Source organism: Octopus sinensis, linkage group LG6, assembly GCF_006345805.1.
Source record: "Octopus sinensis linkage group LG6, ASM634580v1, whole genome shotgun sequence".
Lineage (NCBI taxonomy): Eukaryota > Metazoa > Mollusca > Cephalopoda > Octopoda > Octopodidae > Octopus > Octopus sinensis.
The window spans coordinates 84,581,980-84,599,785 of NC_043002.1; the positions used below are offsets into that span (position 1 = coordinate 84,581,980).

The 17,806-nt window shown below is 37.7% G+C and overlaps 1 protein-coding gene and 2 non-coding genes across 5 annotated transcripts in view; 2 read left to right on the forward strand and 1 right to left on the reverse strand.

Annotated features, from left to right (window-relative positions):
* Window positions 1-17,806, forward strand: part of LOC115212845 (kelch domain-containing protein 3) — a 112,761-nt gene that overhangs the window by 90,903 nt on the left and 4,052 nt on the right. For all 3 annotated transcript variants that reach the window (XM_036504116.1, XM_029781620.2, XM_036504117.1), the window contains 6 exons: window positions 684-799; window positions 3,570-3,641; window positions 5,340-5,553; window positions 7,312-7,398; window positions 14,195-14,303; window positions 15,393-15,475. In XM_036504116.1, coding sequence (XP_036360009.1) covers window positions 684-799; window positions 3,570-3,641; window positions 5,340-5,553; window positions 7,312-7,398; window positions 14,195-14,303; window positions 15,393-15,475 — 681 coding nt within the window. The remainder of the gene's footprint in view (window positions 1-683; window positions 800-3,569; window positions 3,642-5,339; window positions 5,554-7,311; window positions 7,399-14,194; window positions 14,304-15,392; window positions 15,476-17,806) is intronic.
* On the reverse strand, window positions 8,495-8,604 carry LOC115213571. The gene has a single exon (XR_003881824.1). It is a non-coding gene; the product is annotated as a U6 spliceosomal RNA (small nuclear RNA).
* On the forward strand, window positions 12,677-12,765 carry Trnay-aua. Its single transcript is given in 2 exon segments — window positions 12,677-12,713; window positions 12,730-12,765. It is a non-coding gene; the product is annotated as a tRNA-Tyr (tRNA).

Below are 17,806 nucleotides of genomic sequence, written 5' to 3' on the forward strand. Positions count from 1 at the left end.
GTGTCTGATAGATTTAGTATTTACCAAACCTTTGAAAGACAATATGGTTTGTTAAATCACTATGAAGTTTAATTTTATGGAAGAGAAAGTATGAGATTAATGAAGATTTGGAGTATGCACTGTAAATTTCATGTGTTGGTTCCTTGAGACATGGAAAGTATTTCAAAGGTTCTCCAAGAGTAAAAATATTGGTAAATGCTGATCTAATCTGTTGGATTTTGTAACCGTCTCTAAATTGTATGTGGAAGGATGCATATGTCTGCATTGTGTGGCCTCTAATTTAGAATGAAGCCCAAGAGAGTATAACTTTTTATATTTATAATGTTTTGCTTTCAAGGAAGTAACTGTACCCATGGTTTTTACTGATCCTCAACGATCAGTTTATAGTCTTAGGAAAAACAGGGGTAGGAGGGATTCCAGAAGAAAGAAGGAATGGGTAATGTTGAGAATTAAAGGGTTTGACATAATATAGGTTGGATATTATGGATATGTCAATTTAACATGGTTATTGGTTTGTAGATGTGTCATATGAGGTGAGGAAAAATGTAGGAGTTTCTGTTGGAAGAAATTTCTGTCTAAATGTGTTGTGTGAGATATTAAATGTGTTAAGTATTACAGTAAAATTTCCAAAGAACCATATTAATTGTGATTGTATATCTTTTGTATTGTCTTTTCAACTTTAGATATGTTCACATGGTCACGTCCAACAGTTCACGGCGTAAAACCTGGTGCCAGAGACGGTCACTCTGCTTGTGTCATAAATAATAAAATGTACATATTTGGAGGTTATGAAGAGGCGGTAAGTTAACAAAAAGGGAAATCTAAAAAACATTCCACTAAAGTATAGAAGTAAAATGACTATAAAAGTAATTATTAAAAGCTTAAATTATTGTGGATAGATTCAGTGAATTTGGAATGTTATAACAGAACTAAGTGAAAATACCATGTAGGCAGAGCCAGTGCTAGGATGTGCAGGGCCCAATTAGAGAACTGTCAATGGGGCTCTTTAATCTACAAAAGTTGAAGATTGATGTTTTATGTTACATGTAGTATACTCATCTCAACCATCAAGGGTTTGAGGCTCCACCATTAGCCACAATAATATATTAAAGATTGAAAGCTGTAATTCTTTTTGATAGAAGCCAATAATTCTCTCTTGAAGTCTGTACCCCACTTGCAACTAAAAGGAATAGGACAGCAACATGCATATAAATAATTTTTTTTTTTTTTTATTTGAATGTATTTCACAAGACATTATGTGACCTGTATAGACATGCACAGGACACGGGACAAAAACACATGTGAAATATGTGTTTAAAATCAATGAGCAATAAAAGAAAAAATGTGTTGTGTGAAATACAAGACTGAATGCCCTTAACATTAGCAGTAGACTGGCTGTAGTTATTATAACTTATGAGGCAAAAAAGCCCTCTCTCTTAGTATCAGTTTTAATTCAGATTGGCTGGATTAATGTCTCTATCAACATGGATGGTTTTATTTGTTGTATTTAGCATTTATTATGGCTAAAGAAGCTATTGCTTTTGTTGCTCAGAACAGGAGTCCCCACTGTTCTGAGCAACAAAGAAAATAGAGTGGAGAAGATAATTAGGTGGACAGTTCATATACAGTAGTTTATCAGTGAAAACAATGAGGTCTTAGTTGAGATACCTAACTTATCAACCTATGGGAATCTGTATAGTCATTTGACCTACTACAAATAGCAGCCAAATCTCTCAGATCACATTCTACTGTCAGAAGAAAGAAGGGAAAGAAAGGGCAAATTGGACAATGCAGTCTTGGACAATGGCTGTGGTTGGAATGCCATTGTCCTGTTGAATCAGGAAAGCAGGAAATTTATCATTTAGAATGTAAGGAATAAAATATAAAAATATAGAAAGCCATGAAATACGGCAAGAGATATTAAATAGAATTGAAAGAAAATTTGTGTCCTACAAAAATTAAAATAAAAATTTTGATTTTTCACCTGTAACTACTTGGCTTTAGTCATTGCTAATAACTTTTTGTAATATATAATAATGCACTTTTTTACTCTCCTCTAAAAATTTATGACTTTATGCCTTTCTAACAGATCCTAATATAACATAGTCAAAGCACACCTTGGGTTAAACAACAAATCAACCAATCAATGTGTATAAGCTCATTGCTTAGAGTGTTTGAATTAAGGAAGTTGGAATTGATAAGGTCTATAACTTTGTTTAATTTTCTGCAGTATGCAATTAAATATTTACCCCACCTTTGCAGCCACCAATCAACTTACCTGATCCTTACAGATGTTACCTACCTCTCCCTTATTTTCCTCTATCTCCTGCCCCTTGTACAGTCTTGTGAACCCCACCACTCTTAGTTTCTCCATCCTCACTGACTTCTACTTAGCTCTGTACCTTGAGGTACCACCTGGACACCTCATCACTACTATTTACCTCTTTACCGTTACAACTGGTTCATTTCTCACTCTCTCTTAAATGTGAGTAGCCATGCAAATCCTCTACAACAAGAATCTGCTGTACCCTACTCCTTTATCTCACACCCTAACCCTCATCTGCTAGCATAAAGTCCCTCATCTTAAGTTTTGTAGTTTTGCAAGCTGTACAGCAATTTCACTTGTGCCAGTGGTATGAAAAAAGAACTCTGTACATGTTCTAAGGTGGTTGGCGTTAGGAAGGGCATCCAGCTGTAGAAACTTTGCCAAAACAGACACTTGAGCATGATGCAATCCTTGGGCCCTCCTGTCAAACTGACCAACCCATGCTAGCACAGAACATGGACATTAAACGATGATGATGTGTGTATGTGTCTAGTTTACACCTGATTAAGACTACCCCAATTATGTTTTTACTAATGACAATCAAGTTGTATTTGCTGATTATAATTAACACTGCTTTAATTTCTCCTAGTTGCCAGCATGTTCATTACTATCCACCCTCCCTCTTCTCAATATCATTACAATTAATGCATTTCTATGCCAGTATAGAGAAACTTGCTCAATAGTTAGTTTTCTTTTGCCTGATTAAAATAGTTTACTTTCGTGATTACTTGATTTCTCTCCCTTTTGATCTGTAATTAATAACCACAATCTTGTAGCAGTTGTTTATCCATATCACAGCCAGACCTTCTCACTAAATGTCTATCCAGATATTGGTATATTTTAATTCTTGACCATATTTTTAATTTGCAATATCAATGTTACAATGCTTTTAGATTTCCAGTTTCCATGAAGATAAACCTAATCAAGAAGCTTATCTAATATATTTATGAGGAAGTAACTGGTATAGCAGCTTGAAATGTGGCTGATATGTCTAACACATTCATGTACACACACACACACATCTGTGTGTATGTATGTGTGTGATTGGTGCGGTTATGGCAGTGTGCTTTTAAGAAGTTCACCTCTTAACTATGAGGTTTCAGGTTCAGTCCCACAGTACTTGCACTTTGGACAAGTGTCTTCTACTGTAGTTCCAGTCTAATCAGTGCTATTTAGTTCAATTTGATCCAATGTTTATACTCGGTGGTATATAGTAATCATGTTGCTTTTTTTTATAATGCAGGTTGATCGATTTTCCAACCAAGTGCAAGCTTTGGACTTCGCTACATATACTTGGCAACATATAAAAATAAAAGTAAGTTTTCTTATTTAAACTACCTATTCTCTCACTTCACTCATTTTAATTTTATATTCACCATATGCTTTACTTTTTCTACTGAACTGACATTGTAAGTTTGAATTTAGTTGTACACAACACCAAATTTTGTACATAGATTTGTAAATCGTTTGTAGTTCATTTTTGTTGTAATTTCACCAGACACTGTGGTACTAATGTGTTAACCCATTAGTGCCCAATTTTTTAAAATTTAATTTATTACCCAAAATCTTTTTTATATAACTTTATCTGATACTAAATCATCATCATCATTTAACGTCCGTTTTCCATGCTTGCATAGGTTGGATGGTTTGACTGGGGACTGGCAAGCCAGTAGGCTGCGCCAGGCCCCAAATGTGATCTGGCAAGGTTTCTACAGCTGGATGCTCTTCCTAATGCTAACCGCACCAAGAGTGTAGTGGGTGCTTTTTATGTGCCACTGGAATGGGAGCCAGTCAGGCAGCACTGGCATCAACCACGTTCGGATGGTGCTTTTTACATGCCACCAGTACAAGAGCCAGTCGGCGGGGGACTGGTAGTTACCACATTTGGATGGTGCTTTTTATGTGCCACTGGCATGGGAGGCCAGTCAGGTGGCACTTGCATTGACCAATGCTTGAATGGTGCTTGTTATGTGCCAGTCAGGTGGCACTGACATCGGTCACAACTACAATTTCCATTTTGATTTCGATCTTATTTTGATTTTTGATAAAAAAATTTTTATTACAATATTTGAAAAATACTCCAGTCTTGATGACTAACTAAAGATATAACAGAAAAATAAAGGTATTGCAAAAATATGATGGATTATCCTTCTGGTCCTAAAAAAGGACCATGGGTGCTAATGGGTTAAGTATTTTAGCTGGAATTTCACATTATAGGTGCAAGTGTGGCTGTGTAGTTTTGGGTTCACTCCCACTATGTGGAACCTTGGTAAAATGTCTTCTATAATAGCCCCAGGCTAACCAAAACCTTGTAAGAGGATTTGGTAGACAGAAACTGAAAGAAGCCTTGTCGTGTGTGTGCGTGTATATATATACACACACACACACATATATATATATATATATCGAGCTATCTCCATGTGAACTTTTAAGCTATCTCCTGTGGTGGGCTATTTGGGCCTGTGGCCCAAAAGTAAAGAGAGCTAAATAACATGACTATTGTGTGTCTATAATGACTATATGCCCTGGTGGTGTTTGATCAGTGATTAAGGATGGATGAGGATTAATTCTGTAATGCAATCATTCTATTGTTCCAGTCCCTAGTTGAATTCCAACTGTTGGCCAATTTATGCCAAAGTTCTTATCTTGTAAAATTAATGAAGCAAATGTCATTTATCTCCCACTTGGTCTCTGACATCATCTGACAAACGCCAACCAAGATGGCATGAATCAGCCAAGCTTTACTTGCTAGAAATAGCAACCCAAATGCTTTTAAATCAGATCTCAGCACTGGATGTTTAAGAACCAAATGAAGGGCAGATTTTCAATCCCAGGATAATCCTGATACCAAAAAGGTATAACATATCTATGTAGATCAAATGTAGACTGAGATATAGGGGTCCCAGACAGACAGACTTTTGCTTTTATTATTATTATAGATTGTAAATAAATTTTGAAAAGTATTCTTAGTTTTTAAATTTATTCTGAATTGTTATTACTTTTTTCCTTGAAGGGCATTCCAGCAATATGGAGAGATTTCCACTCAGCTACAGCTATTGGTAATATCATGTATGTGTTTGGTGGTCGGAGTGATGTTTCCGGGGAGACATTTTCTAATCGAGAAATCTACTGTAATAAAATCCAGATGTTCGATACAGTCACCAACACTTGGACCCAGACTAAAACTAGTGGAGTAGCCCCAATTGGACGGCGAAGTCATTCTGCTTGTGAGATTCCAAACTTTTTTCCTTCTTCTCCACATCTCTCTCTCTCTCTCATAGTAGTGACTGTTAATAGTTTTCACTTTCTCATATTTCAGTGTTAGGGATAAGCTGGATTTAGATGATTTAAGGCTAATTCAATTGTGGGATGCAAATGGATGTTATGTTTGCAGTGAAGAAATTCAGCAAAAGATGTGTTTGCATTGCAAATAAAAAAAGACTGTTTTTTTTTAATGCAAAAGAACATATGATATGAGATGAGTGTATGGCAGAGAAATGTTGTCTGGTAGTGTGATGTACGGTAGTGTGGTGACATTGTGTTGGTTTATGGCAGAGTGATGGTGATCAAAGAAAATCTGCAGCAATGGGAGATCTATAAATTACTTTTGACCCTTTGAAAGTGAAATGTTAACTTACAAGAAAAATGGAGTACAAGTAAGTTAAACAATCTGATGAGAATCAAAGTAATTGGCAGATGTATGCATATAAACTAACACTACAGACAGGAGTATATAATGAAAAAATGAGTGATGTATATTAAGTGAAATGAAGTATAGTTGTTAGGTGATGGAAAGTACTTACGACATAGACAGACCCCACAAATCGCTTGAGGAAAATAATTGTGAGTTAGACTTGTAAACATTGAGATTGCATAAGAGTCAAAATACTCAGAAAATTAACTGAAAAGGAACTTGAAAACCCAAATTAAACAAGTGATAATGACGATGATAGTTTGTATGTATTTAATAATCAATGAGTAATGGTGTCGGGAACTATTGGATTGGTGCATAATTATTGCGGCTTTTTTTCAACAACTTTTATTCAACAAAAACAATAACAACATATGACAAAAACATCTTTAAATGATTATTCTGGAGCATATTCACCATCTACTTCAATTACTGCTTCCCATTTAAAGATGTTATTGTTTTTGTTGAATAAAATTTGTTGAAAAAAAGCCACAATAATTAAGCCCCGGCCCATTAAGAACGGTAGACTTAACCTCTTAATATTCAAAACAGCCAATCTGTCTGTTACAGGGCTGTTTGTTTGAACTTCTACTCAACATAGTCTTTGGCAGGATGAAACATTACACTAAATCTCATGGGAAGCAATGTTTCCCATATTGTTACCATGCTTTTGATAATTTCATCCTTTTAATACAAACACTTATGTATGTCCATTGCTCACAAGCGAGTATAACTTGGTGGTAAATACTTTTACTACTTGTTTTAGGTGTCTGTGTAGTCACAAGCAGACGTATTGGCACCTCCCCACTAGTTTTGAGCCAGTGGTACATTGAGGATGTGATTGCTGGAGGAAGCGAAGGCTGCACCAGCGGTCAAGCTAGCTGAGTAGACTGGAACAATGTAAAATGAGGTGTGTTGTTCAAAGACACTATGTGCTCCTCAGTTCATGAATTGAACTTATGATCTTGAGATTAAGAAGTCATCACCCTAACCACTATGCCATGAAACCTCATACATCACTATATATCAGTAATATAACATTCAAAAGCATAAAATTAGTTCCTCTGCTTCATCTGAAATTTTTGTAGGGTATCTTTTTCATTTCAATCACTTTATTTCTCAGGAAATTTCTCTTGCTCTCTCTTGCTCTCTCTCCCTCTTACTCTCTTAGTTGTATATTTTTTTTTGGCCTCTTGTTCTCTTTCTCCCAGTTCTGTCCTCTTCATCTCACTGTTTCACTTTTTATTCCCTTCATCTTCTCAATCTCATCTCCACGTAACTTGTATATTTTCAGTTGTTTACAAAGGTTATTTATATGTATTTGGTGGTTTCAATGGATTTCATCATTTGCACTTCCGTGATATCTTCAGGTTTGACCCAGGTAATTGTTTATTTATTCACTCAATACATTATACATAAGTTCGTTTGTTTAGCATCTGTTTTTTTTTTCCTTGCTAGCATGGATTAGGCAAATATTTATCATTGAGGTATTGTTTTACAATCAAATGCCTTTCCTGTTACTAACTCTTTCCTGTTTTTCAAGTAATGATATTTGCATTTCACTCATCTTTGAAACTGCAGAACCTCTGGACATTTTGTCGACAAGGAAGTGTCAACATCATCAACAGATGTAGCTTAAGTTTTTGACATGGTGAAGTATTAAGCAATCACACATATACACACACAATGGGCTTTGTACGATGTTTGTCTACTGAGGTCACTCACAAGGTGTTGGTCAACCTAGGGCTATAGAGGACACTTGACCAAGGTGCTGTGCAGTGGGACTGAACTTGAAACTATATGGTTGGGAAGTGAACTTCTTAATTGCACAGCAATGCCCTAACAACTCCAACATACCTCACCTTTATATATATATATATATATATGTGTGTGTGTGTGTGTGTTAAGATATATGTATTGTATATATATTTTTATTTATATTTAGCAGAAGCAGCAGAATGACTCAAGGGCTGAGAGTTCCACGCATTGGCACTTGTCAAACACAAACCTTTTGGCCCTTGATCCACTCTTTTGCTTCTGCTGAATATTATTGAGTTCTGTTTTTCCTGTTTGCATCACCATACCTGTGTGTGTGTAAAAAAAAGGGTTAAATAGGGAATATGAATACATATATATATATATGTCCCCCTCTCTCTCTCGGAGAGGCACAAGCACCTACACACACGGCAGTAACTTCCGCCTACCAAATTCAATCACAAAGCTTCGGTCGGCCCAGGACTATAGCAGAAGACACTTTCCCAAAGTGCCATGCGGTGGGATTGAACCCGAAACCATGTAGCTAGGAAGCAAGCTCCCTAGCCACACAGCCATGCCTGCACCTAGCCATGCCCTCACCTTTAAAAATGTAGGTGCATATGCTCAGCGCTAAGTGTGAGGAAAGCTTTTTATGGCCGGATGCCCTTCTTGACGCCAACCCCCGCCTGTTGCCAAGTGAGGTAGTTTTTTCCCTCTCTTTTAAAAATATGGAATGCTTCACGAATCTGTGTGTCATCCTTGCACAGGAGCCATACTAATCTTCTCTGTATCATTCCAATTTTAGAATATGTGCCGCCATGTATATGTACACATATATCTATACACACACACACACACATATATAAATCTGGGTTAGCTATGTATTTCCTCTACTGCATGATACTTGTTTTTGTCTCTATCATACATTAACCACTCATCACCTAGTACAGAGCCACCTCAATATTACACCACCCCACCACTTAGTCGAGGGGGTCTTTTCTTGCGACTCACGTGGTGACTTCACTAGTGCTATGTAAAAAGCACCCATTACATTTGTGAAGTGGTTGGCAGTAGGAAAGGCATGCGGCAATAGAAACCATGCCAAAGTAGAGATTAGTGTTTGCACAGCCTTCTGGCTCATTGGCTCCAGTCAAACCATCTAACCCATGCCAGCATGGAAAATGGAGATTAAATGGTGGTGGTAGTAGTGATGAAGATGATGATATAACACACACATATAATACCTATATGATTATCCAATCACTGAAAAGGAAGTATAAAATCTGAAGAAACTTATGATGTAGTGCATCAACAAGAACTAGTTCTTAGTTGCCAGCGCCACCCCGACGGGCCTCCGTGCCGGTGACACGTAAAAAGCACCATCCGATCGTGGCCGTTGCCAGCCTCACCTGGCCCCTGTGCCAGTGACACGTAAAAAGCACCATCCGATCATGGCCGTTGCCAGCCTCACCTGGCCCCCGTGCCGGTGGCACGTAAAAAGCACCATCTGATCGTGGCCGTTTGCCAGCCCCGTCTGGCAGCTGTGCTGGTGGCACGTAAAAAGCACCCACTACATTCATGGAGTGGTTGGCGTTAGGAAGGGCATCCAGCCGTAGAAACATTGCCAGATCAGACTGGGCCTGGTGCAGCCTTCTGGCTTCCCAGACCCCAGTTGCACTGTCCAACCCATGCTAGCATGGAAAGCGGACGCTAAATTATGATGATGATGATGAGGAGAGTTTAGAGAACAGTTTGATAAGTTCAGTTGCTGTGAGGAATGAAGGATTTATTTTACATCCTCTCACTTCGTCATTCTCAGTGCAAGGCCCCAAAATGTAAGACTTTTCACTCCTTGCATCATTTGAAATTAACCAAACTATCCTACTGAAACAGAACTGTTTGTTGAAAAGAATATTATTATTATGTAATCTAAGACACTCTAACAACTGAGGACTGAGTTACTGTTAGTCTCATCTGGGAAAACAAACTGATTTGTATTTTATAGTTATTTGAGCTTTTACTGAATGATAGACTTAAGCAAGTTTTTTATCTTTTACCTGTTTCAGTCACTAGACTGCGGCCATGCTGGGGCTCTGCTTTGAATTTTAATTTTACTGAATTGAACTTGGTACTTTTTTTTTTATTTTATTTTTTTTTAATAAGAAGTGGTACTTATTCTATCACTCTTTAGCTGAACTGCTAAGTTACAGGGACGTAAACACCAACAGCAGTTGTCACGATGTGATGGGAGGATAAACAAAGACACACATGCACACACACACACACACACACACACACACACACACACACAAAACGGGCTTCTTTCAGTTTCCATCTATCAAATCTGCTCACAAGGCTTTGGTTGGCTCGGGGCTATAGTAGAAGACATTTGCCCAAAGTGCCCTGCAGTGGGACTGAACCTGGAACCATATGGTTGGGAAGCAAGCTTCTTACCACACAGCCACGCCTGGTTGCTCATTTCATTCATTTTTTAAAAATGTTTTTTAATGCAGATGTGGCTGTGTAGTTTAGAAGTTTGCTTTCCAACCATATGATTTTGGGTTCACTCTCACGGCAAGTGCCCTCTACTGGCCCAACCAAAGCCTTGTGAGTAGATTTTGTAGACAGAAACTGAAAGAAGCCTGTTGTATATGTATATGCGTGCATGTGTAAGTGCATGGATGTGTGGTTTCATGTGATAGGTGTAAATTAATATCATCATTGTACAAGCAGTGTCCTTCATATCCAATTTTCCATGGAAAGTGTCTGAGCATGGGGTAATGTTACCTTACTTGGAGACAGGTGAAGGTTGGCGACAGGTAGGACATATTGTTGTAGAAAATCTGCCACAACATATTTCGTCTGACCATGAGAGTATGGAAAAGTGGATGTTAAAATGATGATGATGATGAAAGAACTACAAAGATGTTGTTTGAGGTTTCAGAGAAAAAGTCAAGGTCACACCTGTTTTATATTTTTATCCCTTTTTAATTTATCAATATTTTCTCAGTATTTTCTGTTATTATAATACATATGTTCTGTGTATGTTTTTTTTTGTGCTTGTGGTGGGTGTGTGTGTGTGTGTGTGTGTGTGTTTACTTGTGTCTAATTGTAATGATTTAGCATAAATAGGAAAGTAGCTGTAATTTTAGCAAGTTGGCAAGAACATGAACCTGTGTTGGTAAAAGTGGAGAAAGCTGATATCATGTTAACAACTCTGCTGCAAATCAGTGCATCTGTTACTAATGTGTAGGTATAGTGTTGCTGGATGATTGCCAGAAATGCAACTGGCAATTCTTTGTTCCTACTTTTCAGTGCAGAAAGCATTTTACATATTTAAGAAGTCTATCTGAGGTTGTGACCTGCGAATAATGTAGTGAGAAGAATATTGATGTCGATAACTCTCAATGGTTCTAAATGGAAGACAGATTTGATGTGCAGTATTAAATAAAAAATGAATTAAAAACACAGGCAAGGCTGTGTGATTAAATTGCTTCTTTTGTAATTGTGTGGTTTCAGGTTTCACACAGTAACACATTGGACGAAATGTCTTCTACTATAGTTCTGGACCAACCAATGCCTTGTGAGTGAAATGGTGTGGAGGCCACTGTGTGTCTCTCTCTTTGTCCCACCACCACCACCACCACCACCACCACCACACCACCACCACCACCGCTTGACAACTGGTGTTGGTTTGTTTATATCTCAGTAACTTAGTGGTTCGGTGAGTGTGTGTCAAAATCAATTCAATGACTGGCATCTGTGCTAGTAGGGTGCAAAGTGCACCATACGAGTGTGATCATTGATAGAGCGGTTATTCGAGTATGATCGTCACCAGCGTCACCTTACTGGCACTTATGTCTGTGCTAGTAGGGTGCCAAGAGCACCATTCGAGCGTGATCGTTGCCAGAGCAGCCAACTGGCTTCCGTACCCGTGGCACGTAAAAGGGCACCTTTCAAGCGTGATCATTACCAACGTCGCTTCACTGACACCTGTGCCGGTGGCATATGTTAAAAGATTCGAGCGAGGTCATTGCCAGTACCGCCTGACTGGCCCCCGTGCAGGTGGCACGTAAAAAGCACCCACTACACTCTCGGAGTGGTTGGCGTTAGGAAGGGCATCAAGCTGTAGAAACTCTGCCAGATCAATATTGGAGACTGGTGCAGCCATCTGGTTTGCCAACCCTCAGTCAAAATCGTCCAACCCGTGCTAGCATGGAAAGTGGATGTTAAACGATGATGATGATGATGATATATATATATATATATATATATATATATATATATATATATATAAATGTTAAGGAAAATTTCAGAGAGCTTCAACAATTGAAATAAACATATATTCTGCCATTATGTTTATTTATGTTCATTTAAATTGTTGAACCTATCTGAAATTCTCCTTAACATTTTTTTATACATTTGCATCTGGGTTTTTTTTTTATCTGAGCACTTCAAACCACTGCCTATACAATAAACAAAGAAACTTCATATATATATATATATATATATATATATATAGACTATTGAGTCAAGTACACCAACATCAAAAATCAATGGAAATTGTAGTTGTGATCCCTGTGCCGGTGGCACGTAAAAAGCACCATCCGAATGTGGCCGATGCCAGCGCCGCCTTGACTGGCTTCTGTGCCGGTGGCACATAAAAAGCACCAGCTGATCGTGGCCGTTGCCAGCCTCGTGTGGCACCTGTGCTGGTGGCACGTAAAAAAAGCACCCACTACACTCATGGAGTGGTTGGCGTTAGGAAGGGCATCCAGCTGTAGAAACACTGGCAGATCAGACTGGAGCCTGGTGCAGCCTTCTTGCTTCCCAGATCCAGGTCGAACCGTCCAACCCTTGCTAGCATGGAGAACGGATGTTAAACGATGAGGATGATTTAGGTACTCACGATAGCTCAGTTGGCAGAGCAGAGGACTATAGCTGAATAATAGTAGTAATCCTTAGGTCGATGGTTCGAATCCATCTCGCGAGAGGTACTGCTTATTTATATATATATTTATATATATATATACATACGTACATGTATGTATATTTGTGAGAGTCTGTAAATGTTTACACTCTACTTCTTGACAAAATGTGACCTTCTAGATTGTCTAAAATGGGTAGTAACCAAGAATAGAAACTGACTTGGTCAGTGTTAACCTGTCCAACCCATGTCAGTCTGGAAAACAGATATCACATGATGATGATCTGTTCTTAGAATTAAACGATTTTCCAGAGCTAATTTTTACTGCTGGATTTATTAAAGAACAACTGTTGAATGTGCTTTGAACAACACATTAACCATTTGGTGATTGCTTTTTAGTGAATAAATTTTGTAAATTTATCCACAACATTATAATTAGATATTGTTTTGAAATTCTAATTTTAATAGAACCTCTACTTTTATATGTATTTCTAAAAAATAGTTTTATAATGCTTTTTATTCACTAGATGTTATGGGAATTGCTCCTGCTATGGAAAAGGCTATATCTTATTGGTACTTCATAGAAATGGAGAAGGCTTAAGCAAACCTTGGTGGAATTTTGCCTCAGAATTCTGATATGATGATCATCATTTAACATCTGTTTTCCATGCTGGCATGGGTTGGACAGTTTGATTGGGCTTTAATGTACATTATTTAAATTTGATGGATATTTGTCCTCATTTTGTTTGTTGTTAACACAATGTTTCGGCTGATATACCCTCCAACCTTCATCAGATGTCTTGGGGAAATTTCAAACCTGGGTTCTCATTCCTAAGGTATTTTTTGATGTTATTATTATTCAGATCACTGCTTGGAATTGAACTCGGAATCTTGGGTTTAGTAGCCAGCGCTCTTAACCACTATGACATATGCCTGTGGGACAAATATCCGTCTAATGTAAATAATGTACATAATTCCTCATCTCTTAAATATAGAACAGTTTGACTGGGGTTGCACAAAGCTCCATTGTCTGTTTTGGCATGGTTTCTATGGCTGGATGTTCTTCCTAACACCACCCATTTAATGTACTGGGTATTTTTTATGTGGCACCAGTGATTTTAACATTGACCCCAATGATAGTATACACTAGGAAATTCTCTCTGTTACATGCAATATATCAACTGATGTGCTATTTGTACTGATTGATATCTGTTAGCTATGTATGAATGGAATCACATTATATTGATAATCACTTCATCTGACAGGAGCCAAATCAGTCATTTCTATGGATCAAGCTGGCTGGATCTGGCCTCTCACACATACCCCACAATGTTATTCTAAAATTAAACAATCACATCATCAAAATCTCAAAGCAACAAGATAATGCATGACTAATACAAAACAATGTGGATGAATAAGCATCACATTTGACAGTAATCTGAATGCTAAGATACTAAAGGTACACTAAAATGCTTTCTTTTTTTTTCTATTATAGTTCACCATCATTGGACAATGGTTAAGGTGAAAGGCAAAGGACCATGTCCTCGTCGGAGACAATGTTGCTGTGTGATTGGCTCTAGAGTATTTCTGTTTGGTGGCACAAGGTTAGTATAGCTTTCTGAAATTATTTACAGAGTCAACAGAATTGTTTCCAGTTGTTTTTGTTTGTTTGTATCTTTCTTTATTTCTTCAGATTTGTTCATTCATGTGAGGATGTTTTTCTATGGTAGCATTTATTAGAGAGAGAAAGATCCTTAAGACAGGAATTTTACATGAAAATTCTTTCTTGAGAAAACTCTTGTTTTTTTTTTCTTTTTCCTAATTGTTTGTACTGGAATCTCAGTACTAACTAAGTCATAGTTAGTTTCGATGTGATACAAAATAGAGAGTGAGGTGGAGGAAAGAAAATAGATGTAAGTTATGTATGGGTATTGAATTCGTAAATCCATTTTATGGGCATAATGGTATGTATGTGTAATATTCCAATATCCTTTGAGTAAAATCCAAAAGTCCAACAGAGTTTAATATGAGTCCTTCCAAATATAGAGTTTATAAGCAATGTAAGATTCTCTTAAAGTTGGTCATTCCCAGTAGGGAATTTATATAGAGTGTATCATATTCAAGGTTTGTATTTAAACTGACCTAGAAATAGGGAGTGTGTTAGTATGGTTAAATTGAAAACAGGAAGAGAGGAATGACAAAAAAGGGGGGGGGGGGGGAGAAGGAGGAGGAGTGAAAGAAAGAAGAAAGAAGATTAGTGAAAATAAAAAAAAATAAAATACAGTATATATATATATATATATATATATATAATGTATATATCAGTGTGTGTATGTATATACATATGTTGGTATATATACAGTCACAGATAAAAGAGGCTTCCGATTTCACAGCAGACATTGATTAGCCTTGGACTATAGAAGACACACAAGTACTACACAGTGGGATTGAACCTGAAACCATGAAGTTGATAACTTTTTAACCATAGAGCTATGCCTACACCTTGATATAGTTAAAAACAAGTTATATTGAAAAATTTAATCGAATGAAAGCAAGTTTCCATAAGTGTTTGTCTGCCTGCCTTTTTATCTAGCATTATTGGAACTTTATGGACTATTGAAACTTTAAGGGAATATCTAAGTATTGTGCTTTAATGTGTTCAGTTATTAATGTTACATTTTTCTTTATTGTAGCCCTACCAATCCACAAAATGAAGCTAATGAAGAAAATGATATGGATCTCTATGACCATTCAGATCTTCACGTTTTGGATTTTGGTAATAATGATAATAATCTATAATTATTTTTTTATACATTTTTATACATTTTTTATACATTTAGTCCCTCTTACCTCTGCTTTCTCTGAGCACTTTCTAATAATCCAGCTGTACACATTGTAAAAACAATTAGTAATCTTTAGATTTATAGAAGGGAGCAATCAGTAATAGTCTTTTCTGCCTTCATCAAAGGCAATAATGGCATGAATGAAGCGATTTCACTATGAGCAGAAATTAAGAAGGTACATTGTATTAAACAAAATTCCCATTCTTATACACAACATTTACATGTTATTTTGTTTCTTATGTCTATGCTCCTGCATTCAATCTGTTCTGGATGAATCCTAACCCATTTTCCTAATGCCCATCCCTCACACAATTTATCGTCCTAACACCAGGTGTGGTCCCAGGAATTTTTCGAAGACAGCGCACAAGGTCAGAAAGGAATACAGTTCCAAGAGGAAAGGGTGTAATAACATTATTTAGAAGGGCACAGTTCTTGAGTGGGGCACATGCCCCTCAGCCCCCCCCCCCCGCCGTCTGCCCCCTGAACACCCACCCTTCCATTTCTGTACAACCCTGCCATTACCTCTGTCCATCTCCCACCATTTCTACCCACATGTACCTCTAACTTCATCCCCAGCACTGTGCATCTACACATCACCCCCATTCACTTCACATAATTTTTGCTGCCACCCATCACCTGACCCACACTTCTTACACGTTTCCCTCCAACTGATATTTATGAGTGTCCACCACTTATTGCATTTCCCTCTATTCATCTGCTTACTTGCCTCTCACATTCCCATGATTTTATTCAATCATACCACTTCTCTTATTTTCACTTCCCTGCAACTTGAAGGTATGCCCTCCACAGCTTCTCTTTCAATATGGGTAACCTTGTATCTCTCCTATAGCAACAAACCTGTTCTTGATCCTCTGAGATACTTAAGTGTTTTGTCACTTAGCACAAAGCCACCTCCCTCAATATTATTCCTGTTCCCCCACCTTAGTTGAGTGATCTTGTCTTGCAAGTTACTTGGTCACATAACTAATGCTGGTATCCTGTAAAAAAAAACACCCAGTACACTCTGGAAAGTGGTTGGCATTAGGAAGGGCATCCAGCTGTAGAAACCATGTTAAAACAGACATTGGAGCTTAATGCTGTCCTCTGGCTTTCCAGCTCCTCTCAAACCTTTTGACCCACACCAGCATGGAAAACAGACATTAAATAATGATCATGATGATGATTATATTTTGTCTTTGTTTATCGATTTGTCCCTAGCATGATGACAAAGGCACTACATGTCCCATTAATTAATAGAACATGGGTGGCCTTGTTTCATCATTATAGTTTTCAAAGCTGATAGTACCTGCTCCTCACAGTGGTTTATTGCCTTAATTTTCCTCTGTCTGAGATACACTAGTATCAATCAATCAATGAAATTCAAACTTGTACTTGAACAGCTGGATCTGGTGTAAACCATGAACGATTCGTTAGACACACAATCCTTAACAAAGAATGCATGATGAGATGAAAAATTGCCGGAAGAATGTGACGTGCCCAAATCTTCCATAACTAGTTTCTTGACAACTTGAATGAACAGGGCTGGATGCAACGGTGGGCTTTTTCCTTGAATGTGGCATGGTACCAGCAAAGATTGGAAACCGTTGGAGTAGAACTAGACAACCGTGACTTTGAATGGCTTCTGTTGTGAGGGCAATGAGAGCTGGCACACTCTCGCCACAATGTGTCCATGTGACATACTAATGCATTTACTCTCTCCAAAATGTCATCACGTGACAAAGGAAAAGATATTGTGGTAGTAGAGGAAGCTACTACAGTGTCTGAACAAGTATGGTAAGGTGCAGGCTGCACAGTGAACTCGATGATCTCATCTGCCATGGTGGCTATCTGATTGAGTGAATTTGAGTCGACTGCTGTGGCCAGCATAGATTGGACATTCGGTGGCAGCTGAGAGAAAAACAATTTCCTCAGCAGAGGATTGTCGTCAAGTGGTGTTTTGTAGCATTTTGTCTGTCTTTACGCTGTGAGTTCAAATACTACTGAGATCGATTTTGCCCTCCATCCTTTTGGCATTGATAAAATAAGTACCAGTTGAACTCTGGCGGGGCCGATATAATCAACTTACTCACTCCCCTGAAATTGCTGGCCTTGTGCTAAAATTTGAGATCAATCTTAATCAGTCAAATAAGTTTCACTGAAAGTATCTATCCATTATCAAAACAATGAAGGACAATCATGTTTGTATGTGTGTGTTTGTGAGTGTTCATGGTTGTATGTGAGTATTTGCAAGTGTCTGAATGTTT